This window comes from Cervus canadensis, chromosome 16, assembly GCF_019320065.1.
Source record: "Cervus canadensis isolate Bull #8, Minnesota chromosome 16, ASM1932006v1, whole genome shotgun sequence".
NCBI lineage: Eukaryota > Metazoa > Chordata > Mammalia > Artiodactyla > Cervidae > Cervus > Cervus canadensis.
Window position 1 is genome coordinate 48,614,074 of NC_057401.1, and position 20,349 is coordinate 48,634,422.

Here is a 20,349-nt window from a genome sequence, read left to right on the forward strand (position 1 = left end):
GGGGTCTCAAAGAGTCACAACTGAAGAGAATGTTACTTCACACTTCAGGGTTTAAAGAAAGTTCCAACCTATTTTCTAAAGTGACTGTACAACTTTATATTTCCATCAGCAGTCCTTTCTATCAGGAATCCCTTTCATTTCTCTGAGAAATGATTTGTCAATTTCTGTTTGTAATTCCTACCTTTATTTTGCTAAATTGATTCTTAAATATTTTATTATCTTTGACTCTATGGTGACTTGAATTCTTTATCAATTCTTTTTTTCTCTGTTTTTTTCTAGTATATTAAATATACAATAGCCATTTTTAATATTGTTCTTGATGTGCTGCCCTGATTATACATATACGTTTTTTTGTGGATATTTTAGGGTTCCCAACCTACAGGTTCTTGACATTCTTTGATAAAAAATATTTTTTTTTCTTTTCAATCTGAATACTTTTAAATTTTATTTTTATTTGATGGCACTAAATAAATCCTCAAGTGCAATGGTGAATATGTGGTAAGAGCATACATCTTGCCATATGCTCAGTATTAGAAAGAAAATATTTGGTCTCTGACCACTGAATATAATGCTGGCTATGGGCTTCTTTATCATAGATAGACTATGTCAGATTGAGGATGTTGCTTTCTATTTATTATTTGTTAAGGTTTTTATCTTTTTTTTTTAATAATGAATGGATGAGATTTTGTCAGAAGCTAATGCTGAGTTTATCAAAATGCTTATGCAATTTTTTGTTCTTTCTTCTATTAATATGATATATCACATTGATCGTAATACTATTAAATGCTAAACTAACCTTACATGCCTAGGATAAATGACATTTGGTCATTATATATTAGCTTTGTAATATACTTCTGGGATTGACTGCTAATATATATTTAAGCAATTTTTGTTTCTGTGTTTATGAGGTTAATCCATGCTTTTTTTGATGATATTTTTGATTGACTTTTGGTATTACAATATGAAGAATAAGCTGGTAAGCATTTTCTCCTCTATTTTTTGAAGGAGTTTATGAATAATTGATATTATGTGGTCTATAAATAGTTGCTAGACTTTCCCAGTGAAGCCATGTGGGCATGACTTGTTCTTGGTTGGGAGATTTTTTATTAAAGCTTAATTTTCCCCACTTGCCTTAGGTCTATTAAGATTTTCTAGTTCATTTTGATGCTAGCGATAGATAAAGAACTTGCCTACCAGTGCAGGAGACATAAGAGACGTAGGTTTGATTCCTGTGCCGGGAAGATTCCCTGGAGGAGGGCATGACAACACACTCCAGTATTCTTGCCTGGAGAATACGAAGGACAGAGGAGCCTGGAGGGCTGCAGTCCATCGGGTGTCAGAGTCAAACATGACTGAAGTGACTTAGCACGCACACGTGTGACAATATATGTCTTTCTAGGAATTTGTTCAGTTTATCTATGTTAACTGAACTTTTGGAATAAATTTGAAATGTTATTTTATAATATGCATTTCACTTATGGTATTTCACTTCTCCTTTATTCTCAATTTTTATAATTTGGCCTTAATCTTTCTTTCTTGGTTTAAGTTGCACCTTAAAATGTGAAGGCAGTTCTAATTCAAACTGGCTCAAAAATGTATGGGATTTGATGAAGATATCATGAAGAATAAAGAAAGAAGATTTAAAACATTCTTGAAGGCCTGAGGGACAAAACAGAATTATTGATTATCTTAATTGACCACAAAACTATTAATACATTGGTTATTCAATATAAGCAATATGAAGCAATGATAATTGGAGTTTAAATGGCTTGACTACTGGGAACACAGCAATTAATTGTGTAAGGTTTTGAGTATTTAATATTTACTAAGTTAATATTTGAATTGATTTTATAATTGCTCATTGATAACTGGTTTCTAATATGGAAGGGATTTGGATAATAATGTTTATGCCAAATCAAGTTTAAAGAAATGTCATCACTGTTGTTTTAAAGATGAGTCAGAAAAGAAATGTCATTACTTTACCGTAACATTTAGTGAATTACATACATAAATCAAAAAAATTCTATATTGCTCTAATAAAAATATTCCCTTGTGAAAAGGTCAATTCTTACCTGCATACAGTAGTTGTCAAAGAGAAATGTTGCTGCTTACCTAACCAGATTTACAAATAGAAGGTGACATTTTTAAACCTTTAGTCATAAGTAGTTTTACAAATATACAATAGAAGAGTTATATATATATTGAAAACTATAAACCCATAACTCATTTTGGACAGTATGAATAACCTGTCTTTGATGTTGTTACAGTTTTTCCTCTATTCTTATTTGGGTATTTATTTTGTAATTGCATGTATCTCTGTGGCAGAGTCTGTTGGAGCATTTAGTTGCTAACTGAAAGGTTGGGGGGTTCAAACCCACTCAGGGAAGACTTTCTCTCTGCACTTTTTAAGGAAGCACTCAAAGTCTTTGTGGTTGTTTCTACTCTGCATCCTTTCCATGAAAGGCCAAAAAAGTCTCTTCTACTTCTACCCTCTGTCCCAAGAATGAGTTTAACTAGCAACTGTATCTCTTCACATTTTTCTTTTACTGTGCATGTTATAAAGCCCAGTATCTACTGTTATGTTAGGGGCTTCCCTGTTGGCTCAGATGGTAAGGAATCTGCCTGCAATGCAGGAGACCAGGGTTTGACCCCTGGATCAGGAAGATCCCCTGGAGGAGGACATGGCAACCCACTCCAGTATTCTTGCCTGGAGAATTGCATGGTCAGAGGAGCCTGGCAGGCTATACAGTCCATGGGGTCGAACATGACTAACACACATTTTGTAATTGCCACAGTGATGCCTAGTCACATTTATTCTGTAGTGATTCTAAAAGTCCTATAGTGCACAGGAAAAGTTCACACAACAAAATATTTGGCTTTAGCTAAATTACCAAAAGCTCATCTTTGAGAAACACTTTTAATAATAAGATGTTACAATAGTGATTATATTTTGAGACACAGTACTCATTGGGACAGATATAAAATCTATATTTCAGGAGGATAAATATTTAAAACTACCAAAACAGAATTTCTCATGGGTAAAAATCAGTTTAAATTAATAACATGTTTATATATTATAAACGCAAGTCTGTATTATAAATATAATTGGGAGAGAAATCTTGTCCCATCCTCACAGTAACTTATTAAACATTCCATTTCTCCTCCCTTTATGTTGTCTGTGCCTGAACTGATATACGACAATGGATTTCACTTTGTCATATATGAATGTGTGAACATTTTTTAAGCTACTGCTGACAATGCTTTTTATTTCTTTAAATCAATTTTAGCATAACAGAATATTGTAGGCTTGTCAGAATCAGTCATGTGGTAAGATTTGTATGCATTCTTTAAAAGCATCCAGACAGAGATCTAAAACAATGCCAATACTGTGAATCTTCAGTGGCACTGCAGATGAAGAATCTAACACAATAACCAATCATTAAAAACATGGAGCGAGCATAATACTTGGATTTCCATAGTCCTGAGTTTGGATATTAACTCCCCATTCCTCTAGATGTGTGACTTTGGACAAGATACAACAACCTGGGGCATTTTATCCATCTGTAAAGTTTCATTAGGTAAAATAAATAAATTGAAACCTATCCATTATGTTATTCCTTATTTGTTGAATTATGCCTGGTCTTCTTCAGCAAAGGACAGAGAAGTTGGTATCATATCGCAGGTTGGGACTAAAACTTGTGATGGGATTTTGGCAGAGATAATTTTTCAAAGCACTGTTTTTTGACACTGTAGGAAGGAAATGCTGTTTACTTTGTCTTTTCTCATCATCAGCAAATAATTTTAGGGTGCATCTTAACTGTACATAATCTCTTAGTTCTACTTCCTTAAGTTTATTTTAATTTTCATCTATAAAAAGTCATCTCTCCTTCATATTCCTTGTAATTTATCATCTTTTTAGGGGGGATCATTTTGAGAAAGTTATTTAAATATGTAGATGATACTACTGAATAAAGTTATAGACACACATATAAAAGCATACATTTTATTCAATGAAAAATATCACTGTTTAGTGAAGATTGGTCCTGTTAACTCACTCTAGTTTGATGGTTGCATTTTTTATGAAACATGAGCTAAATGGTTGTCCTTAACTTTGGGGGTGATTTTCAGGGATAAATTCTTGTGTAGTGCACTGTCTCTGACAGTGAGACAGGGAGAGTGCCCATATTCATTTTTTTATCGTTTAGATTTGACACAATGTCTCAGTTTCCCATAAAGAAAAAGTCTTCTGGATTCCATATGAATGCTGATTTTTAAATGTTAGTGATATTCACCATAAAAGCAATGATTGATCAGATTTTGTAATCATCTTTTCTCCTTGTATGTTTTTAACAGGTAACCCATTATTAACCAGCAGGGTCAACATATTAATTAATGTCCTAGATGTCAATGAATTTCCTCCAGAAATATCTGTGCCATATGAGACAGCTGTGTGTGAAAATGCCAAACCAGGACAGGTATCTTATCCATGTTATTATTTAAGATTTTATAAAGACCTGCTATATGCATGTGTTTTAGGTTATGAGACCATGCATGTATATAGACACGGATCACATGTCTTCATCAAATAAACCATAAATGGAATCCTTTTGAATTAATGGCATGTGTTGCATGTGGAATTAATACCACATGGGATAAAAATGATGATGGCCTAGTGAATATATTCTGTATAACTAACAGTTCTAGAATTGCATATTCTGCTATTTTCTGTAGACTATGAAATTTCCAAATAACTTGTGATTGCAAGTCCAGTGAGCAAAAAACTTTAGACTACATTCTTCTATGATATTTCTTGCTTTGTTCACATGCTTTTATGAAGGGGTGCATAGATACTCTTAAGCCCATGAAGAATGGAAAACTTTCTCTGGTGGCCTTGAATAGAACATCTGGGTTATTCAAAATATCTGAATTACATTTTCTTACTAAGTATTACTCTGGAGGGAAGTTCTAGTGGGGAGAGCATATGAGGAAGGACCACACTGTTAATGAAAGCTACTTTCAAAATCCTAGCATTTATGTGGGTAATGGTGAGTAACCAGCTTTTCTATAAACACTATTATAAAGGACTTCCCTGGTGGCTCAGATGGTAAAATATCTGCCTGCAGTGAAGAAGACCTGGGTTCGATGCATGGGTCAGGAAGATTACCTGGAGAAGGGAATGGCTACCCACTCTAGTAACCTTGCCTCTAGAATTCCATAGGCAAAGGAGCTACAGTTCATGGGGTTGCAAAGAGTAGGACATGACTGAGCAATTAACACTTTCACTTTCATAAATGAATGAATGGAGATATGAATTGATATGAGACTCGATGGACATGAGTTTGAGTAAACTCCAGGAGTTGGTGATGGACAGGGAGGCCTGGCATGCTGCAATTCATAGGGTTGCAAAGAGTTGGACAAGACTGAGCCACTGAACTGAACTGAACTGAACTGAATATGATTAATAGGAACCAGGCATGAGCAGATGGTAAGAGTGTGTTATGCAATAAGAATATAATTAATCCAATATTGTGCACCTAGGTTCCGAAAGAAAAATCCATCTATATGCTTTGGTTTGATGTCTATTTCTATTTGTTTTACACAGAATAACTATTTAACTACTTATTTAAGTAAAATTGAAGTTTTAATTCTTGCTTGAGGAAATATCTTAATATTTGAAACTGTATCTTTATTAAAAATGTCCTTCTTTAATATCTAGTATTTGCTTCCATTTGAATGCTTCCTACTGCTTCATAGAATATTTCTTGCATGGCTCTAGTCGTGTGATGTTCACTAGCCTTATATGTATTTGATTAATATTAAATAAATTTTAAAAGTTATCATTCACACTTATTTGTTTCTAGTGCCTGGTAGCTATATGAGATGAGTGGCTACAATTTTTTAAAAATACTTTTGTTGGAGTATAGTTGACTTACAGTATTGAGTTATTTTCAGGTGTACTGAAAATTGAATCAGTTATACATAGATGCATATCCATTCTTTTTCAGACTCTTTTCCCATATTGGTTATTACAGAATATAGAGTTCCCTGTGCTATACAATAGGCCCTTATTAGTTATATATTTTTATACGGTAGCTTGTATTTGCTCATCCTAGTTTCCAAGTGGCTACCATTTTTATCCGTGTACATGCAGACTGTTCCCATCAGTACAGAAACTTCTAGGGGACTGTGTTGCCCTGTTACTTTTTTTGATAATTTGGAGAAAATTCCCTGGTAGTTCAGATGGTAAAGAATGTGCCTTCAGTGCAGACTCGGGTTCAATCCCTGGGTCGAGAAGATCCCCTGGAGAAGGGAATGCCAACTCACTCCAGTATTCTTGCCTGGATAATTCCATGGACTGAGGAACCTGGTGGGCTACAGTCCATGTGGTCATAAGGAGTTGGGCATGACTAAGCAACTAACACATTCATTTCATTAACTGTATTACAGGATGATTTATTTAGTCATATGTTCCCAAGTGATAAATTTGCACCTTTAACTTTAAATAGACACAGAAATATATATATATACACATACACATTTAAAGTTAAATGCTTTATCCTTTTAAATGCAGGCAAAATTTATGCTGGATTTCATTATTTGCAAAGTTATAAGAGGCTTCCCAGGTGACACAGTGGTAAAGAATCCACCTGCCAACGTAAGAGACGAAAAGAGATGTGGGTTAGATCCTTGGGTTGGGAAGATTTCCTGGAGTAGCAAATGGCAACCCACTCCAGTGTTCTTGCCTGGAAAATCCCATGGACGGAGGAGTTTGGTGGTCTACGGTCCATGGGGTCGCAAAAGAGTTTGAAACAACAGAGTGACTGAGCACACAGACAAAAAATGAAAATAAGTTTACCAAAGTTTGACAATTTAGAGGTATTTACTACTTTCCAGAGCCTTCCATGGATCTCTCAAAGCTAGTCCTTTATTTTTAGGTAATGTGGGACATTGATTATATCATAGCAATCAGAATCATGTAATGTGCCAATTTAAAGACTTTTGGAAATAGAACTCTAATGTTTCTATGTTTCTCTAATAAATTAAAAAATTGCGAATAGTAGAAGTTATTAGAGATAACTTTATTTTTGTATACTCAGATAAAGTGGTAAGAAATCTGTGGGGTCGCTGAGAGCTCTTTTTCATAATAATTATATGTCAAGCATTTTGCATTCTTTTGGGCCACTATGCTTAGTCACTCAGTTGTGTCCAACTCTTTGCAATCCCATGGACTGCAGTCTGTCAGGCTCCTGTGTCCTTGGGAATTCTCTGGGCAAAAATGCTAGAGTGGGTTGCCATGTCCTCCTCTGAGGGATCTTCCCAACCCAGGGATGGAACCCAGGTCTCCCACATTGCAGGTGGATTCTTTACCAACTGAGCCACCAGGGAAGCCCTTTTGGGCCACACTTACATACAAAATATAACCCTGAAATATGAGAAATACAGTATATGAGCATTTTCTGCTTTTGATCCCAGTCATCCTAAGGGTCTAGAAACTATGCATAGGAACTATCTGTTTTGGATTATATAATAACTTAATATATATGTATGTATGTATGTATGCCTTACCTATCCATCTCTGTGCCTGTTTCTACCTATCAAAAGAAGAGAAAAGATGACTCTACATAAGTCAATAGTGATTTATATGATGAATCAATGACACATTGGCCTCAGTAGCTCCTTAGGGCAATAACTCCCAAGTGGCAATTCCAGATCATTGTCAGTTTATACCAAAAAGGTCACCTCTGTATGTTATTTTAAAAGATTTTTTTGTTATGAAGTTATTTTCTTCATAAATTTTGATGTCGACTTATTATGACAAAATAATTATGCTAGTTGATAGCAAAGGCAAAGCAAAACTTGGCAAATTAATTCCCAAATAATTTAAAGAAATTTCATAGATGAGATATAGTGATCTGAGTACACGGTTTTATCTGAGGAAAATTGAAGCTTTACAGGGTTTGCGTGGTAATTATTAGACTAAATTGCCGTATTCCACAATTTGGCCTTTGGTGTTGAATCCATGATAATTCTAAAGGCTAAATAGATCCTGTGTGACTGAATCACAGTAAAACTTATTGCTGTTTAGTTGCTAAGTTATGCCCATATCCGACTCTTTACAACCCCATGGACTTTAACCTACCAGGCTACTCTGATCACAGGATTTCCCAGGCAAGAATACTGGAGTGGGTTGTCATTTTCTTCCCCAGGGAATCTTCCCGACCCAGAGATCGAACCCGTGTCTCCTGCACTGCAGGCGGAGGCTTTACCATCTGTGCTACTAGGGAAGCCCACTTTACTCACCTGGAAACCCCCACAGTAAAATAGGCAACTGAAATTCTCATTAGCGATTCCATGATCAAATTAAAAATTACCTAGCAGTGAACTTGAAGCCCGGGTATATATGTTATGTACTTGTGTGTGGTCCTGGGTGTGCCCACCAAAACACACAGCTAGATAGAAGGCAGATAGCAATCATAAGTCTGAGTTTTAACCATGGAATAAAAACAAATAGGGGCAAATAACTCTCATGTTTAATGGAATCAATCTAAGTGCACAGGATTATCTAAGGTCTTCCTCTGGCAAATTCAAATTTAGTCTAAGAATGTGGTCACCTGAGCTGCACCCTGCCTTCCTCTTCTGCACACATGTCCTGCAATTTCTTCCTGATGCAAAGTCATTGCATACATTAATAAATAAATACCTCAAAGCCATTTGTATTTTTTTATTTACACAGTGAATTATCAGTGTCATAGCTTGGCTCTTGAAAGTTAATCACCAAATTCCTAAGGGAGTCTCATTGAAATATTAGAATTTTAACTGTTTAGATATTTCAGGAGCAATTTTGGAAAATTTTTGAAACAAAGTTGATCATGATTACTTCTTAAAAAAAAAAAAAAAACTCCAAGAAAACATAATTTATATTGTCACCCACTGGTGGGTGGGTGGGGGGACATAAGAACAAAAACAGATCTACATCCTCTGCTTCCTTCTCACTATTTTACTTATTTATGAAGATAAAACTCGTTCTCACAAACATAATGATACTAATTTTTTTTTCCTTGAAAGGACTTTTAAATAATCAGAGACTTTGTCTCCAGTAAGTATTTTCATATTTAGGCTAGAAAGCATTATTTTGTCTAGTTTAAAATGCAAGCAAGTACATTTTAATTTTATTTTGCTTATTAGTGAGAATTTTCAACATTGTTATTCTCTTTAGTTATGTGGACATTGATTTAGAATTAGTTCATACCCTGTAATTGTACCTGCCACTATTAACTCTAAATATTTTACTGTTTATAAAAGTATTTGTAAATGATTGACCCAATGATATAAATTCTAAAATGTCATTTTGGTTTCCTTTCATGTTTCATTAAATATATGCATTAGCCTGGTATGTAGAGTTCCCTTTGAAATCAATGACTGATTTCAAGTCTGATCTCAACTTTGTTTCAGATAATTCAGATAGTCAGTGCTGCAGACCGAGATCTTTCACCTGCTGGACAACAATTCTCCTTTAAATTATCACCTGAAGCTGCCATCAAACCAAATTTTACAGTTCGTGACTTCAGAAGTAAGTTTAACCTCGTAAAAATTTAGCTTTTATCAGGCAACTTTGTAAAAGGACACAAAGGTAGAAATCAATGCTCTTCCTAAAAGCACTCAACTTCTTAAAATATAGAAATCTATATATGAGAAATACAAAATTTATGACTAACAGTAAACTGTTTAACCTATATAGACTATATCTAATGAGGCAAGTTACTTCCATTTATAATGGGGGCATTCCCTTAATGAGTCAGACAACCAATATACTGTTTGGGAAATTACTTTTCATGTTTTAAATATATCATTTCTTTTACATGCACTGCTCGTGCATACAAGTAATTCTTTTATTTGTATGACACATGGTATGGTGCAGGCTTTTTAGTGAAAATAATACAGGTTTCACTCCTACTGCAATACAACCTAAATGGCAGATTCTCAATACATTAAAGTATACTAAATAATTTCAACTTCATAGTTACCATAAATTAACCTCATGCTTGTTTTATTAAATAAGATGATGTAATGCAAATCCTTTAACACAGTGCCTAGACTTTATTACCTTTAAGATAATTTTAGCTACCAGCTCTGTCATCATAACTAACTTACATATCTACCACCACTGATACTACCATCACTGTTACTAATATTTAGTAACATCCGCTGTTATTAAAATCACTACAAAAATACAAAGGACACTGGATTAAATACATTAAGGCTGGCAACAGATCAGCTGTTCTGACTTTAGTTAACCTGTCTATAAGCCATTTAAAGAGTTTATAACAAATCCAATGACCTGGGAAGTCTTTGAACGGTTTACACAGGAGCACTTTAGCAGATCAGGATGAATCCAGTGTAGAAAACAATAGAGGAAGACAAAACTATATTTGATACTATTGCAGAAAATGGATGAAAGTGTCTTGAATTAGAGACACGGCTGTGAGGATGGAGGTTAGTGACTTGGCAGATGGAATACATAAGCTTGATGCTAGATCTCCTAGATTTCATGTAAAAATGATGAAGAAGAAAACGAGTAAGACTTGCAGACCATTGGTTTGGGCAACTAAATAGACAGTCATATCATTCAGGAACCAAAGTATTGACTGTTTTCCACCATTTTATATTTGCTGGAGAATCTATATTTGGTTACTCATAATAACATGAACCAGATCATCTTTGCCTCATGATATAGTATATTTTCATGATCTAAACTTGTATTTGCCACTCATGCCATTTACCATACCCTCATTTTATCTTGTTATATTTTAAGTGTAATTGGAAGTTGTTTTTGGTTTAAATGGATAGACACTTTTTTCACCTTTATTTTATGAGAGCATTTAAGTTTTACTCTTTTAGCAAATTTCAATTATACAGTACAGTGTTATCAACTACAGTCACTGTACTATAATATAGATCTTCAGACTTTATTCATCTTATAACTAAGAGTTTTTAAGCCTCTTACCAACTTTATCCCATTTCTCCCCACTTCCAGTCCCTGGCAACTATTTTTCTATTTTCTATTTCTATGGGTTCTACTTTTCTTTTTTCCTTAGATTCCCCATGTAAGTTTTATCATGCAGTATTTGTTTTACTCTGACTGGTCTTTCATTAGCATAATACCCTCTAGATTCATCCATGTTGTCACAAATGGCAGGATTCCCTTCCTTTTTATGACTGAATAATATTCCATTGTGTATGAATATATGTATATCTATCTATATATATATATATACATTATATCACATTTCTTTATCTGGCAATTGATAGAATTGATAGCTATTGTGATTCAAACTCCTTACAAATTTTAATGAATCTTGATGATTTAACACATTTTCTTTTCTTTTGCATGTTTCTTATGCTGTTTTAGAAAAGTGAAAATGTATACATATATTCACACATATATACATATATGTAGCATAGATATAGACTTGGGAAAAGTAAAAAATCAAATTTTATCTGAAATAGTATATTGATATGTGTCATATTTTAAAGACTATATTCTTAGGTAAAATACTATGCTGATTCATCCTTTATAATCTTTGTTCTTCTAATCATGTAAGAAAGCATCCACTGAGGTTTGTTTTCTCTGTGAGATTTTGATATCAGAAAAAGATAAGTGCTTTGATACAACATATTTCTTGTCTTGTAACCAATTTTCTATTCTTTCTCAATAAAAAATTTAATTCTTACTGCAGACAAGATTAATGTTTCTTCTTTTCTGAAGGATTTTCTTTGATTGCATCTGATTACAATTTGGCAGCTTTCATAATGATAAAAGAAAGAATTGAAATATGGTGTATTTTACTGACTCAAGAAGAGCTTCCTACTGTTTAACAGATACCAACTTGAAGATTTGAAGTGATACTCATAGTAACCATCTTACCACACGTGTCATGTTTTGTAGACAACACAGCTGGAATTGAAACCCGAAGAAATGGATACAGCCGCAGGCAGCAAGAGTTGTATTTCCTCCCCGTTGTAATAGAAGACAGCAGTTATCCTGTCCAGAGCAGCACAAACACAATGACTATTCGAGTTTGTCGATGTGACTCTGATGGCACCATCCTGTCTTGTAACGTGGAAGCAATTTTTCTACCTGTAGGACTTAGCACTGGGGCTTTGATTGCAATCCTTCTGTGCATTGTTATACTCTTAGGTTGGTTTCAATATTAATCACGTATTCTCTTTCTCTCCCTTGTCTGTGTATCTCTCTTCTCATTTTACCATGTAAATCAGTGTTTCTTCATTGAGCTGCTGCATATAGATAGAAGGAAGACTATCTATACTGAATTATATTTTTATCAAAGTTAATTTTCTACTTCCCACCACATGGAAATATACCAATAGAAATAAATATCACCAAAAGTATGTTCAAGCCCTAGGGAATTTTCAAGTGTGAACAGTTTGTGGCACTTGCTGCAATGAACTTTTCTATCCCATTGCAGCAGCAGTTTTAAATTCATTTTTTTACATCCTGGTAATTATGGGATTGTAGAACCTTTAAAATGATACGAGGCACAGAGTAGTTGTCCAATACTAGTTCAATAAAGAATGAAAGAGAAGAGAAGGCACAGGAAAGTAAAGGCACCTCTGAATTTGTTTTTTTCTGTCTAAAGTGCTGGCCAGAAGCAATTCTTATTCCACTTTTCTCAGATCTCCTTACATCCAAACTCTCACCATTTCCACTAGGACAGAACAGAATACACTAAAATATCGAGAAGCACAGCGAAGGGAAAGGATTGAAGAAAATGTATTCTGTAACATCTCTGTGAGAATGAAAACCTACTTCAGGGGCTTCCCTCTTCCATCAACTTTGTTCAGCTGACTCTGTTTCACTTATTCATCCTCTACTGGATTCACAAAAACAAAGAGAGATTTTTATTTTTATTTTTCCAGTCATTCCTTTAAATGAAAATTGCAACAGAGGTACAGTTGGGCTCTGTGGAATCAGCTTATATCTATGCATGTGTATTATTTAACCAAAATATTCTGACAAATGTACACACATGCCTTTATCTTTGGGATAGAAAATAAAATTTTTAAGTACTCACTAGGATGTGTGGCTTGGACGGTAAAGAATCCACCTGCAATGAGGAGGTCTGGCTTTGATTCCTGAATCAGGAAGGTCTCCTGGAGGAGGGCATGGCAACCCACTCCAGTATTCTTGCCTGAAAAATCCCATAAACAGAGGAGCCTGGTGGGCTAAAGTCCATGGAAGAGCTGTGCATGACTGAGGCAACTTAGCACACACTTGCTAAGTATTTACCAGGTGTCTACCCTGTACCTAGGTGTGAATTGCTGGTACACAGCTTTGAATGTTGACACTGTCTTGCCACGGGGTCTGCTTACAAATCCATCTATTTGATCTCTGTAGCCAATCTCAGAGCCCTTTCGATCATCTTATTCTTAGCCATTTTATATATTTCCTAGGGTAAGTGAAAGCATGAGAATCTTGTGGTGTCCAGGAACTTCTATTTGACTCTCAAGCGCATCTAACTAGTGTCAGTCATGGCAACTCTCAAGCCATTTTATACATATGCAGGTCTCTCTATGAGGTTTAAACTCTCTCACACACACTTTGGATGAACAAACCATAGTGTTTTCAGTTCTGAGATCTGCATAAAGCCCAGAAGTGAAAAGTGCTGAACATCTCTTCAAAACCCATTGTACAGAAGCCCTACCTTTATCTCCTCTATCTTCCTCCTTAATTTTGGAAGAAAAGGGAATAAACTTGCTTTAATCATCATGTAGTCGCCTACTTTCTAACCCTGTGACAAGATCTTTCTTCCAAACACTGTTGTGTTAAATTAAACACATTTGGCTTTCAATCTATTGCCACTGCTATGGAGGAGAGGGGAGAATTATTCCAGGCAAAATTGAGCACTGACTTAATGGTGTGAATCTGTGTTTATTCACTCAAAAAAAAATATATCAAAATAATGATGACCATAAGTTGATGGGGGAAGAAAAGAGATATTCGATGATAAGAGTAAATTAAGTATTTCAAAGTATGATCTTGTTTTAAGAAGGCCAACTGATTACTAAGCATTTAGTTTGGAGAATATCTCAATATGGTAAGACACAGAATTTAAATTATTTGTGGTCTTACTTGACACAATTTGGAAAGCTGACTCTTATATTGTATATTCTTTTTCTTTTTCTCTTTCTTGTTTAATGCTTTTAAAAGTGGCTTTTCTGTGATTTGTGTTTATTTTGTCAGAAATAAAGCAATGTTAACACAAGGTAAATCTAGATATGAATAATATCTAAGTGTCAATTATGGGCAAAAATATTCAAGTTTTACTGTGTGCTAAATCACTTCAGTCACATCCAACTCTTTGCCACCCTATAGACTGTAGCCCTCCAGGCTCCTCGGTCCATGGGATTCTCTAGCCAAAAATACTGGAGAGGGTTGCCATGCCCTCCTCCAGGGGATCTTCCTGACCCATAGATTGAAATTGGGTCTCTTGTCTCCTGCAGTGTCAGGCAGGTTCTCTTCCATTAGGGCCACCTGGGAAGCCCCTCAAGTTTAATTTTGTGTGCTTAGTCACTCATCAGATCTGACTCTTTGTGACCCCATGGACTGTAGCTCGCCAGGCTCCTCTGTCCATGGGGATTGTCAAGGCAAGAATACTGGAGTGGGTTGCCATACCTTCCTTCAGGGTATCTTCCCAACCCAGGGATTGAACCCGAGTCTCCCGCATTGCAGGCGGATTCTTTACTTTCTGAGCCATCAGGGGTGCCCAAGAATACAGGAGTGGGTAGCCTATCCCTTCTCCAGGAGATCTTCCTGGGCCAGGATTCGAACTGGGGTCTCCTGAGTTGCAGGTTGATTCTTTACCAGATGAGCTACCAGGGAAGGCCCAAGTTTTATTCAATGCTATACAGTTCTATGTATGATTGGACAAGCCATTCTTTTATTTTTTTCTTTTTTATATTAATTTTTTATTAGATTATAGTTGATTTACAGTGCTGTGTTAGTTTCAGTATACAGAAAAGTGAAGTGGTTATTTGCATATATATATCCACTTGTTTTTAGATTCTTTTCCCATATAGGTCATTACAAGATATTGCCTAGAGTCCCCTGTGCCACATCATAGGTTCTTATTCATGATCTATGTTATATATAGTAGTGTGTACATGTCAATTCCAATCTCCCACTTTCTCTCTCCCGCATTTCTCCCCTGGTAACCATAAGTTTCTTTTCTACATCTGTGACTGTATTTCTGTTTTGTAAATAGGTCCATTTACACCATTTTAAAAAATTCAACATATAAATTATATATTTGCCTTTCTCTGTCTGCTTTTTTAAAACTTTGTAACAAATTACCTGACACTGAGATATTTAAACATATGTCAAATATAAGACTACTGTTATTAGAATTTGTGAGTTTTGCAATGTTTTCACTTTAGCTACAATTTAAAAATGAAACTGAATTTAAACAATGAAAATCAGCATAGATAGGATCCATGCAGATTACAATATGTGTACTTTGAAAATAATAGGATGTCATTAAAAAACTCAGCCAGCCCTGATCAATTTAATTTCTTACAGAGAGATGAGCAGACACAGTCTCACTTTGCCATTTTTGTTTTGTTCTAGCCATAGTTGTGCTGTATGTAGCTCTGCGACGGCAGAAGAAGAAAGACACCTTGATGACCTCTAAAGAAGACATCAGAGACAACGTTATCCATTATGATGATGAAGGAGGCGGGGAGGAGGACACCCAGGCTTTCGACATTGGTGCTCTGAGAAACCCAAAAGTGATTGAAGATAACAAAATTCGCAGGGATATAAAACCAGACTCTCTCTGTTTACCTCGTCAGAGACCACCAGTGGAAGATAACACAGACATAAGGGATTTCATTAATCAAAGGCTACAAGAACATGATGTGGACCCCACAGCCCCACCATATGATTCATTGGCAACATATGCCTATGAAGGCAACGGATCAGTAGCCGACTCTCTCAGCTCCATAGAGTCTCTGACCACGGAAGCGGACCAGGACTACAACTACCTAACAGACTGGGGACCCCGCTTTAAAGTCTTGGCAGACATGTTTGGAGAAGAAGAGAGTTATAACCCTGATAAAGTCACTTAGGGGAGAGGCAAAGATTAAAACACAGCCAACAGAAGAAATTTAAGGGAAAGGAACATAAATAGAAATCACACACGTGCACATGCACACATACACACACACACACACACACACACGGCTTTCTAGGACAAGATTCCTTTGATTATCTGGTTTCTAGCAAGTTGCTATATTTATCATATTGTCAGCTTTGGTTTATTCTGCCAACACAAGATAAATCCTCTAGTGTGTACTTGCTTGGTTTTGTTTTGTTATTTTGGAAACACACTGAGACGAGCTCAGGCCTATTCAATACAATTTACTGACGTGACAACCTAGAACGAAGATAGCTATGTGGCATCACGGTGGAAGAGTGTTAGATTTTTCTTAATTCCACTAAAGTGCCTATTGAAACTCTTATCATTTAAAGCGGTGTAGAGTACTCTCTGCTGTGATGGCATTGCAGGATTCAGACACAGAGGACATAAAACAAAGACACTGTCTTTATGTCAAGGAGCAATAGCAACATGCCGACTTCTCATTCCTTTTAAGGAAAAAAGAAAACTTTCTGAACTCCATCTTCTTATAATTAAACTGCTCTTTTTTCTTTTTTAAAATGTATGCCAATATATATTTGTTTTTTCCTACCCTTTCAGAAAATTGAAATAAATGCGATAATAACAAAGTTAATATGTAAGTCCCAAATTTTAAAAGCAATGTTTGATCTTAATATTAGTTCCTATTAAAAGTGTTCATGAAAATGTTAATTGTTTTCCAAAGAAATAAAATTTTTAAAAAGAAGATTAAAAAAAAACTCTTTATAAAAGAAGCCTCAGGCTGAAATTCAGATGAAAATAAATATTGGTTTTGTTTTAATATTGTGCCAGTGCGTGAAAGGTTGGTTTTAACAAATCATCAGATCGTTACAGTCTTCAGTCATACCAAAAATTTAAGTTGTGTTATTATGAAACATTTTTGTGGAAAATGTCATTGATTTAAACAAGGAAAGATAAATTTATATACAGCTTCTCAGAGTTTCTTACAAGCTAGTGATTCTTTGATGAGCCAAGAAGATAAAACATTTATCAAATAATGCAGAATGTATTTATAGCATTTCTAAAAATATTTGCTAATAATTACCAAACAAATGAAACATCAGGAACTTTGGAAAATTCAAACCAAATATAACACCTAAATGTACACTAATGCAAGATCTGGCAGTTGATTTACTTATTTTATTAATGTGAATTTCAACTTGGAGCATCATTCTATTGGAGCTCAGAGTTACTTCTGTACCCTATTATCTACAATTCTAATATAAACAATATCATGACTCTCCTTTGTAAAAAAACTTACTTTTTAGTTTGATGAAGTTTCTTAGAAATACTAGATTTTATAAGCAGACAGGTAAGCTGCACTCATATACTGATACATCACTTTTAAGTGAACTTCACATTATCTAGAAAGGCACTTAACAAAACAGGTAACTACCTATAAAGTAAGAATATATTTTCTTAATATTATAACTATACAAGTGACTACTGAAATATTAAAACAATATGTAGGAAAAATAAAAGTTACTTATGGACTATTTCTGAAGACATCATTTATATCCAGCTGCATTTCTTAAATATTTATAATTATATTTGTATTGCAAAGTGTGAAAGGAAACATTCACATATGGGGAAAATGGGTAGAAATAGAAATCATGTAGGCAAATTATATTCAGTCCTATTTATTATTAAATGCTTACTTCAGAAATAAATATCTGATAGTTATGTTGTGCTAATTTGGCCACTTGAATCTGCATTTCCCATTGCTCTCTTGGTGTCTCTTAACTGCAGAGTCTGCTTGTCTTCCTTATCAAGATCAACAGTTCTTCCCCACTTTGATGGCTTTACCTTTGTCTCATCCCAGGCAACTGCATTCAGTCTTGATGGAGTGTGATAATTTGCAGTATACTTTGCCTTGGGAAGTGTTCATGTAATTTTTTAAAAAGCTGGTGATTCCATAACTATTCTGAAGGAAAAAAATATGTCAACTTCTGGTCTGCCCCAGCAACATGACTGGCTATGCCATGATGCAAGGTCCTTTGAAGAAGGTTACTACGCAAATCACTTCCAGCTGATTCTTGTCAACAATGACTGCTTGTTGCACCTTACTAGAGAATCTGACCGCCTCTTCATGTATTTATATATCAGAAGCAATGATGTCACAAAGACTTTAGGGGAAGTAGGTCATTTCAAGGCACGTGACTGAGATACTAAGTAAGCGCATGAAATTGGTGGTTCTTACTTGCACCAAATGAGTAAGCCTTTTTTCAGGTACCTCTATCTTTTATGTTTGCTAAACCACTGAATTCATTTGTTAGGGCCGCCATGACAAAGCAATGCAGACTGGGTGACTTGAAGCAAGAAGCTTCAAGCTTCAGGAAGCTAGAAGTCTAAGATCAAGGGGTCTGTAGAGTTGTTTTCTTCCAAGGGTCTCTTTCTTTGGCTTTTCCATGGTTGTCTTTTCTTCATTTCTCTGCATGTTTTTGTCCCCGCCCCCACCCCTGGGCTCATTCCTCTTCTCTAAGGACAGCAGTCACATTGAGCCCACTCACACGACTTTTTTTTTTTAATCTTCGTTAACTCATTAAAGGTCCTTTCTCCAAATATAGTCATATTATAAGGTACTGATGGTTAGGACTTGAAAATATGAATTTTATGGGGATGTATTTAACCCATAAGAACCATAGAGATGTTACCAGGAAAAAAAATCAAAAACATATTTGATTTACAACAAAGAGGCAAACAAAAACAAAAAAAATAAAAATCATGAACGGAAATAAGTTCATGTACAATGGGAAACCACAAAAGTGACAAGGTGAGCAGAGGTCTTTTGGTGCTCATAAATTAGTAATATTATGGTACATCACTCACACTACTGAAAGTACTGGGCCTAATATTTCAATACTTGTAAATATCTAGAGATTCATTTTTATTTATAATATTGCAGTAACTGGCCTTCATTCAGGAGTTAAACAATATAAAAATGCTTAAAATTTACATGGGAAGGGGTTGGCAATAATACATAACTTTTTAATTACATTGCATGCTTACGTTTACAGAAGTATATGTGTACATATTCTATGTAATATATGTATATTACTTACAAATTTTGAAAATGCAATCTTTGTGGTCAAAGAAGTATTAGATCAACACACAAGTGAAACCGTGGTATGATCCACTAGAAAAAAATTTAAAATTTATTTTGTACCAAATACTATCACTAACTGTAAAAGTCATTTGGGGTCAGCGCCTTAAACTTCCTGTGATACTTGCCTCTTTGGCAAAATGAATTTGTTGCTCTTGGTGTTGTTTATGTTCCTCTGAAATTTCTTAACTCTTAAGCTCTAGTTACATTTACATGAAGTCCATTAAATAGTTTACATATTTATTACATAACACTATGAGAATCATAGAGATCTTTAAAACATATTGTAAGTCACAAGCTTCTTTGAATTATGGATATGATTAGTTGTACATGGATTCACCATGTTCCATGTCAGAAGAGCTAGACAACTACTTCTCCTAAGTAATAGCTGTTAAAATTCTTCATCAAGATGGAGTGGTAGAGGTATGCATAGAAAGAAGTGTTAAAATATAACCCTAATCTTGAGTCAAAGAGGAAAAACAAGTGCTTTGAAGAAAAAATTAGAAAGGATGTTATTCCTTGTCTTTAAGAGGAGGGCATTTTAAAAGTCCTTGGACAGGGCTTCCCTGGTGGCTCAGTAATAAAGAATATGCTGCCAACTCAGAAGACATGAGTTGAATCTCTGGTCTGGGATGATCCCACGTGCCATGGAGCAACTAGGCCTTTGTACTCTACAACCACGGAACCTGTGCTCTAGACCCTGGGAGCCATGACTGCAGCAAGGAAGCCAAGACAATAAGCCCGAGCATTGAAACTAGACAAGAACCTGTGCAAAAACAAAGACACAGCACAGCCAAAAATAATAAATAAAATTATAAAAATAATAATGAAATTCACTGGGCAAGTTTTAGTAACTGTTGTATTAAAATGAGAATTCCTGGATGTTCCATGCTGGTCCAGTGTTTAGGATGCTGTGTTATCATTGTGTCTGGGGTTCAGTCCCTGCCTGGGGAACTCAGATCCCCACAAGCTGTGCAGTGTGGCCATAAAAAACAAATTGAAATAAAATAAAATATGAATTTTTGGAAACAA

The 20,349-nt window shown here is 35.1% G+C and overlaps 1 protein-coding gene across 1 annotated transcript in view; it reads left to right on the plus strand.

Moving 5' to 3' along the window:
- CDH12 (cadherin 12) overlaps nt 1-17,185 on the plus strand; it is a 440,616-nt gene extending 423,431 nt beyond the window's left edge. The window contains exons 9-12 of the mRNA XM_043489178.1: nt 4,354-4,475; nt 9,454-9,571; nt 11,948-12,199; nt 15,647-17,185. Of these exons, the coding sequence (XP_043345113.1) occupies nt 4,354-4,475; nt 9,454-9,571; nt 11,948-12,199; nt 15,647-16,146 (992 nt within the window). The 3' untranslated portion in view covers nt 16,147-17,185. The remainder of the gene's footprint in view (nt 1-4,353; nt 4,476-9,453; nt 9,572-11,947; nt 12,200-15,646) is intronic.
- The last annotated feature ends 3,164 nt before the right edge of the window (nt 17,186-20,349 follow it).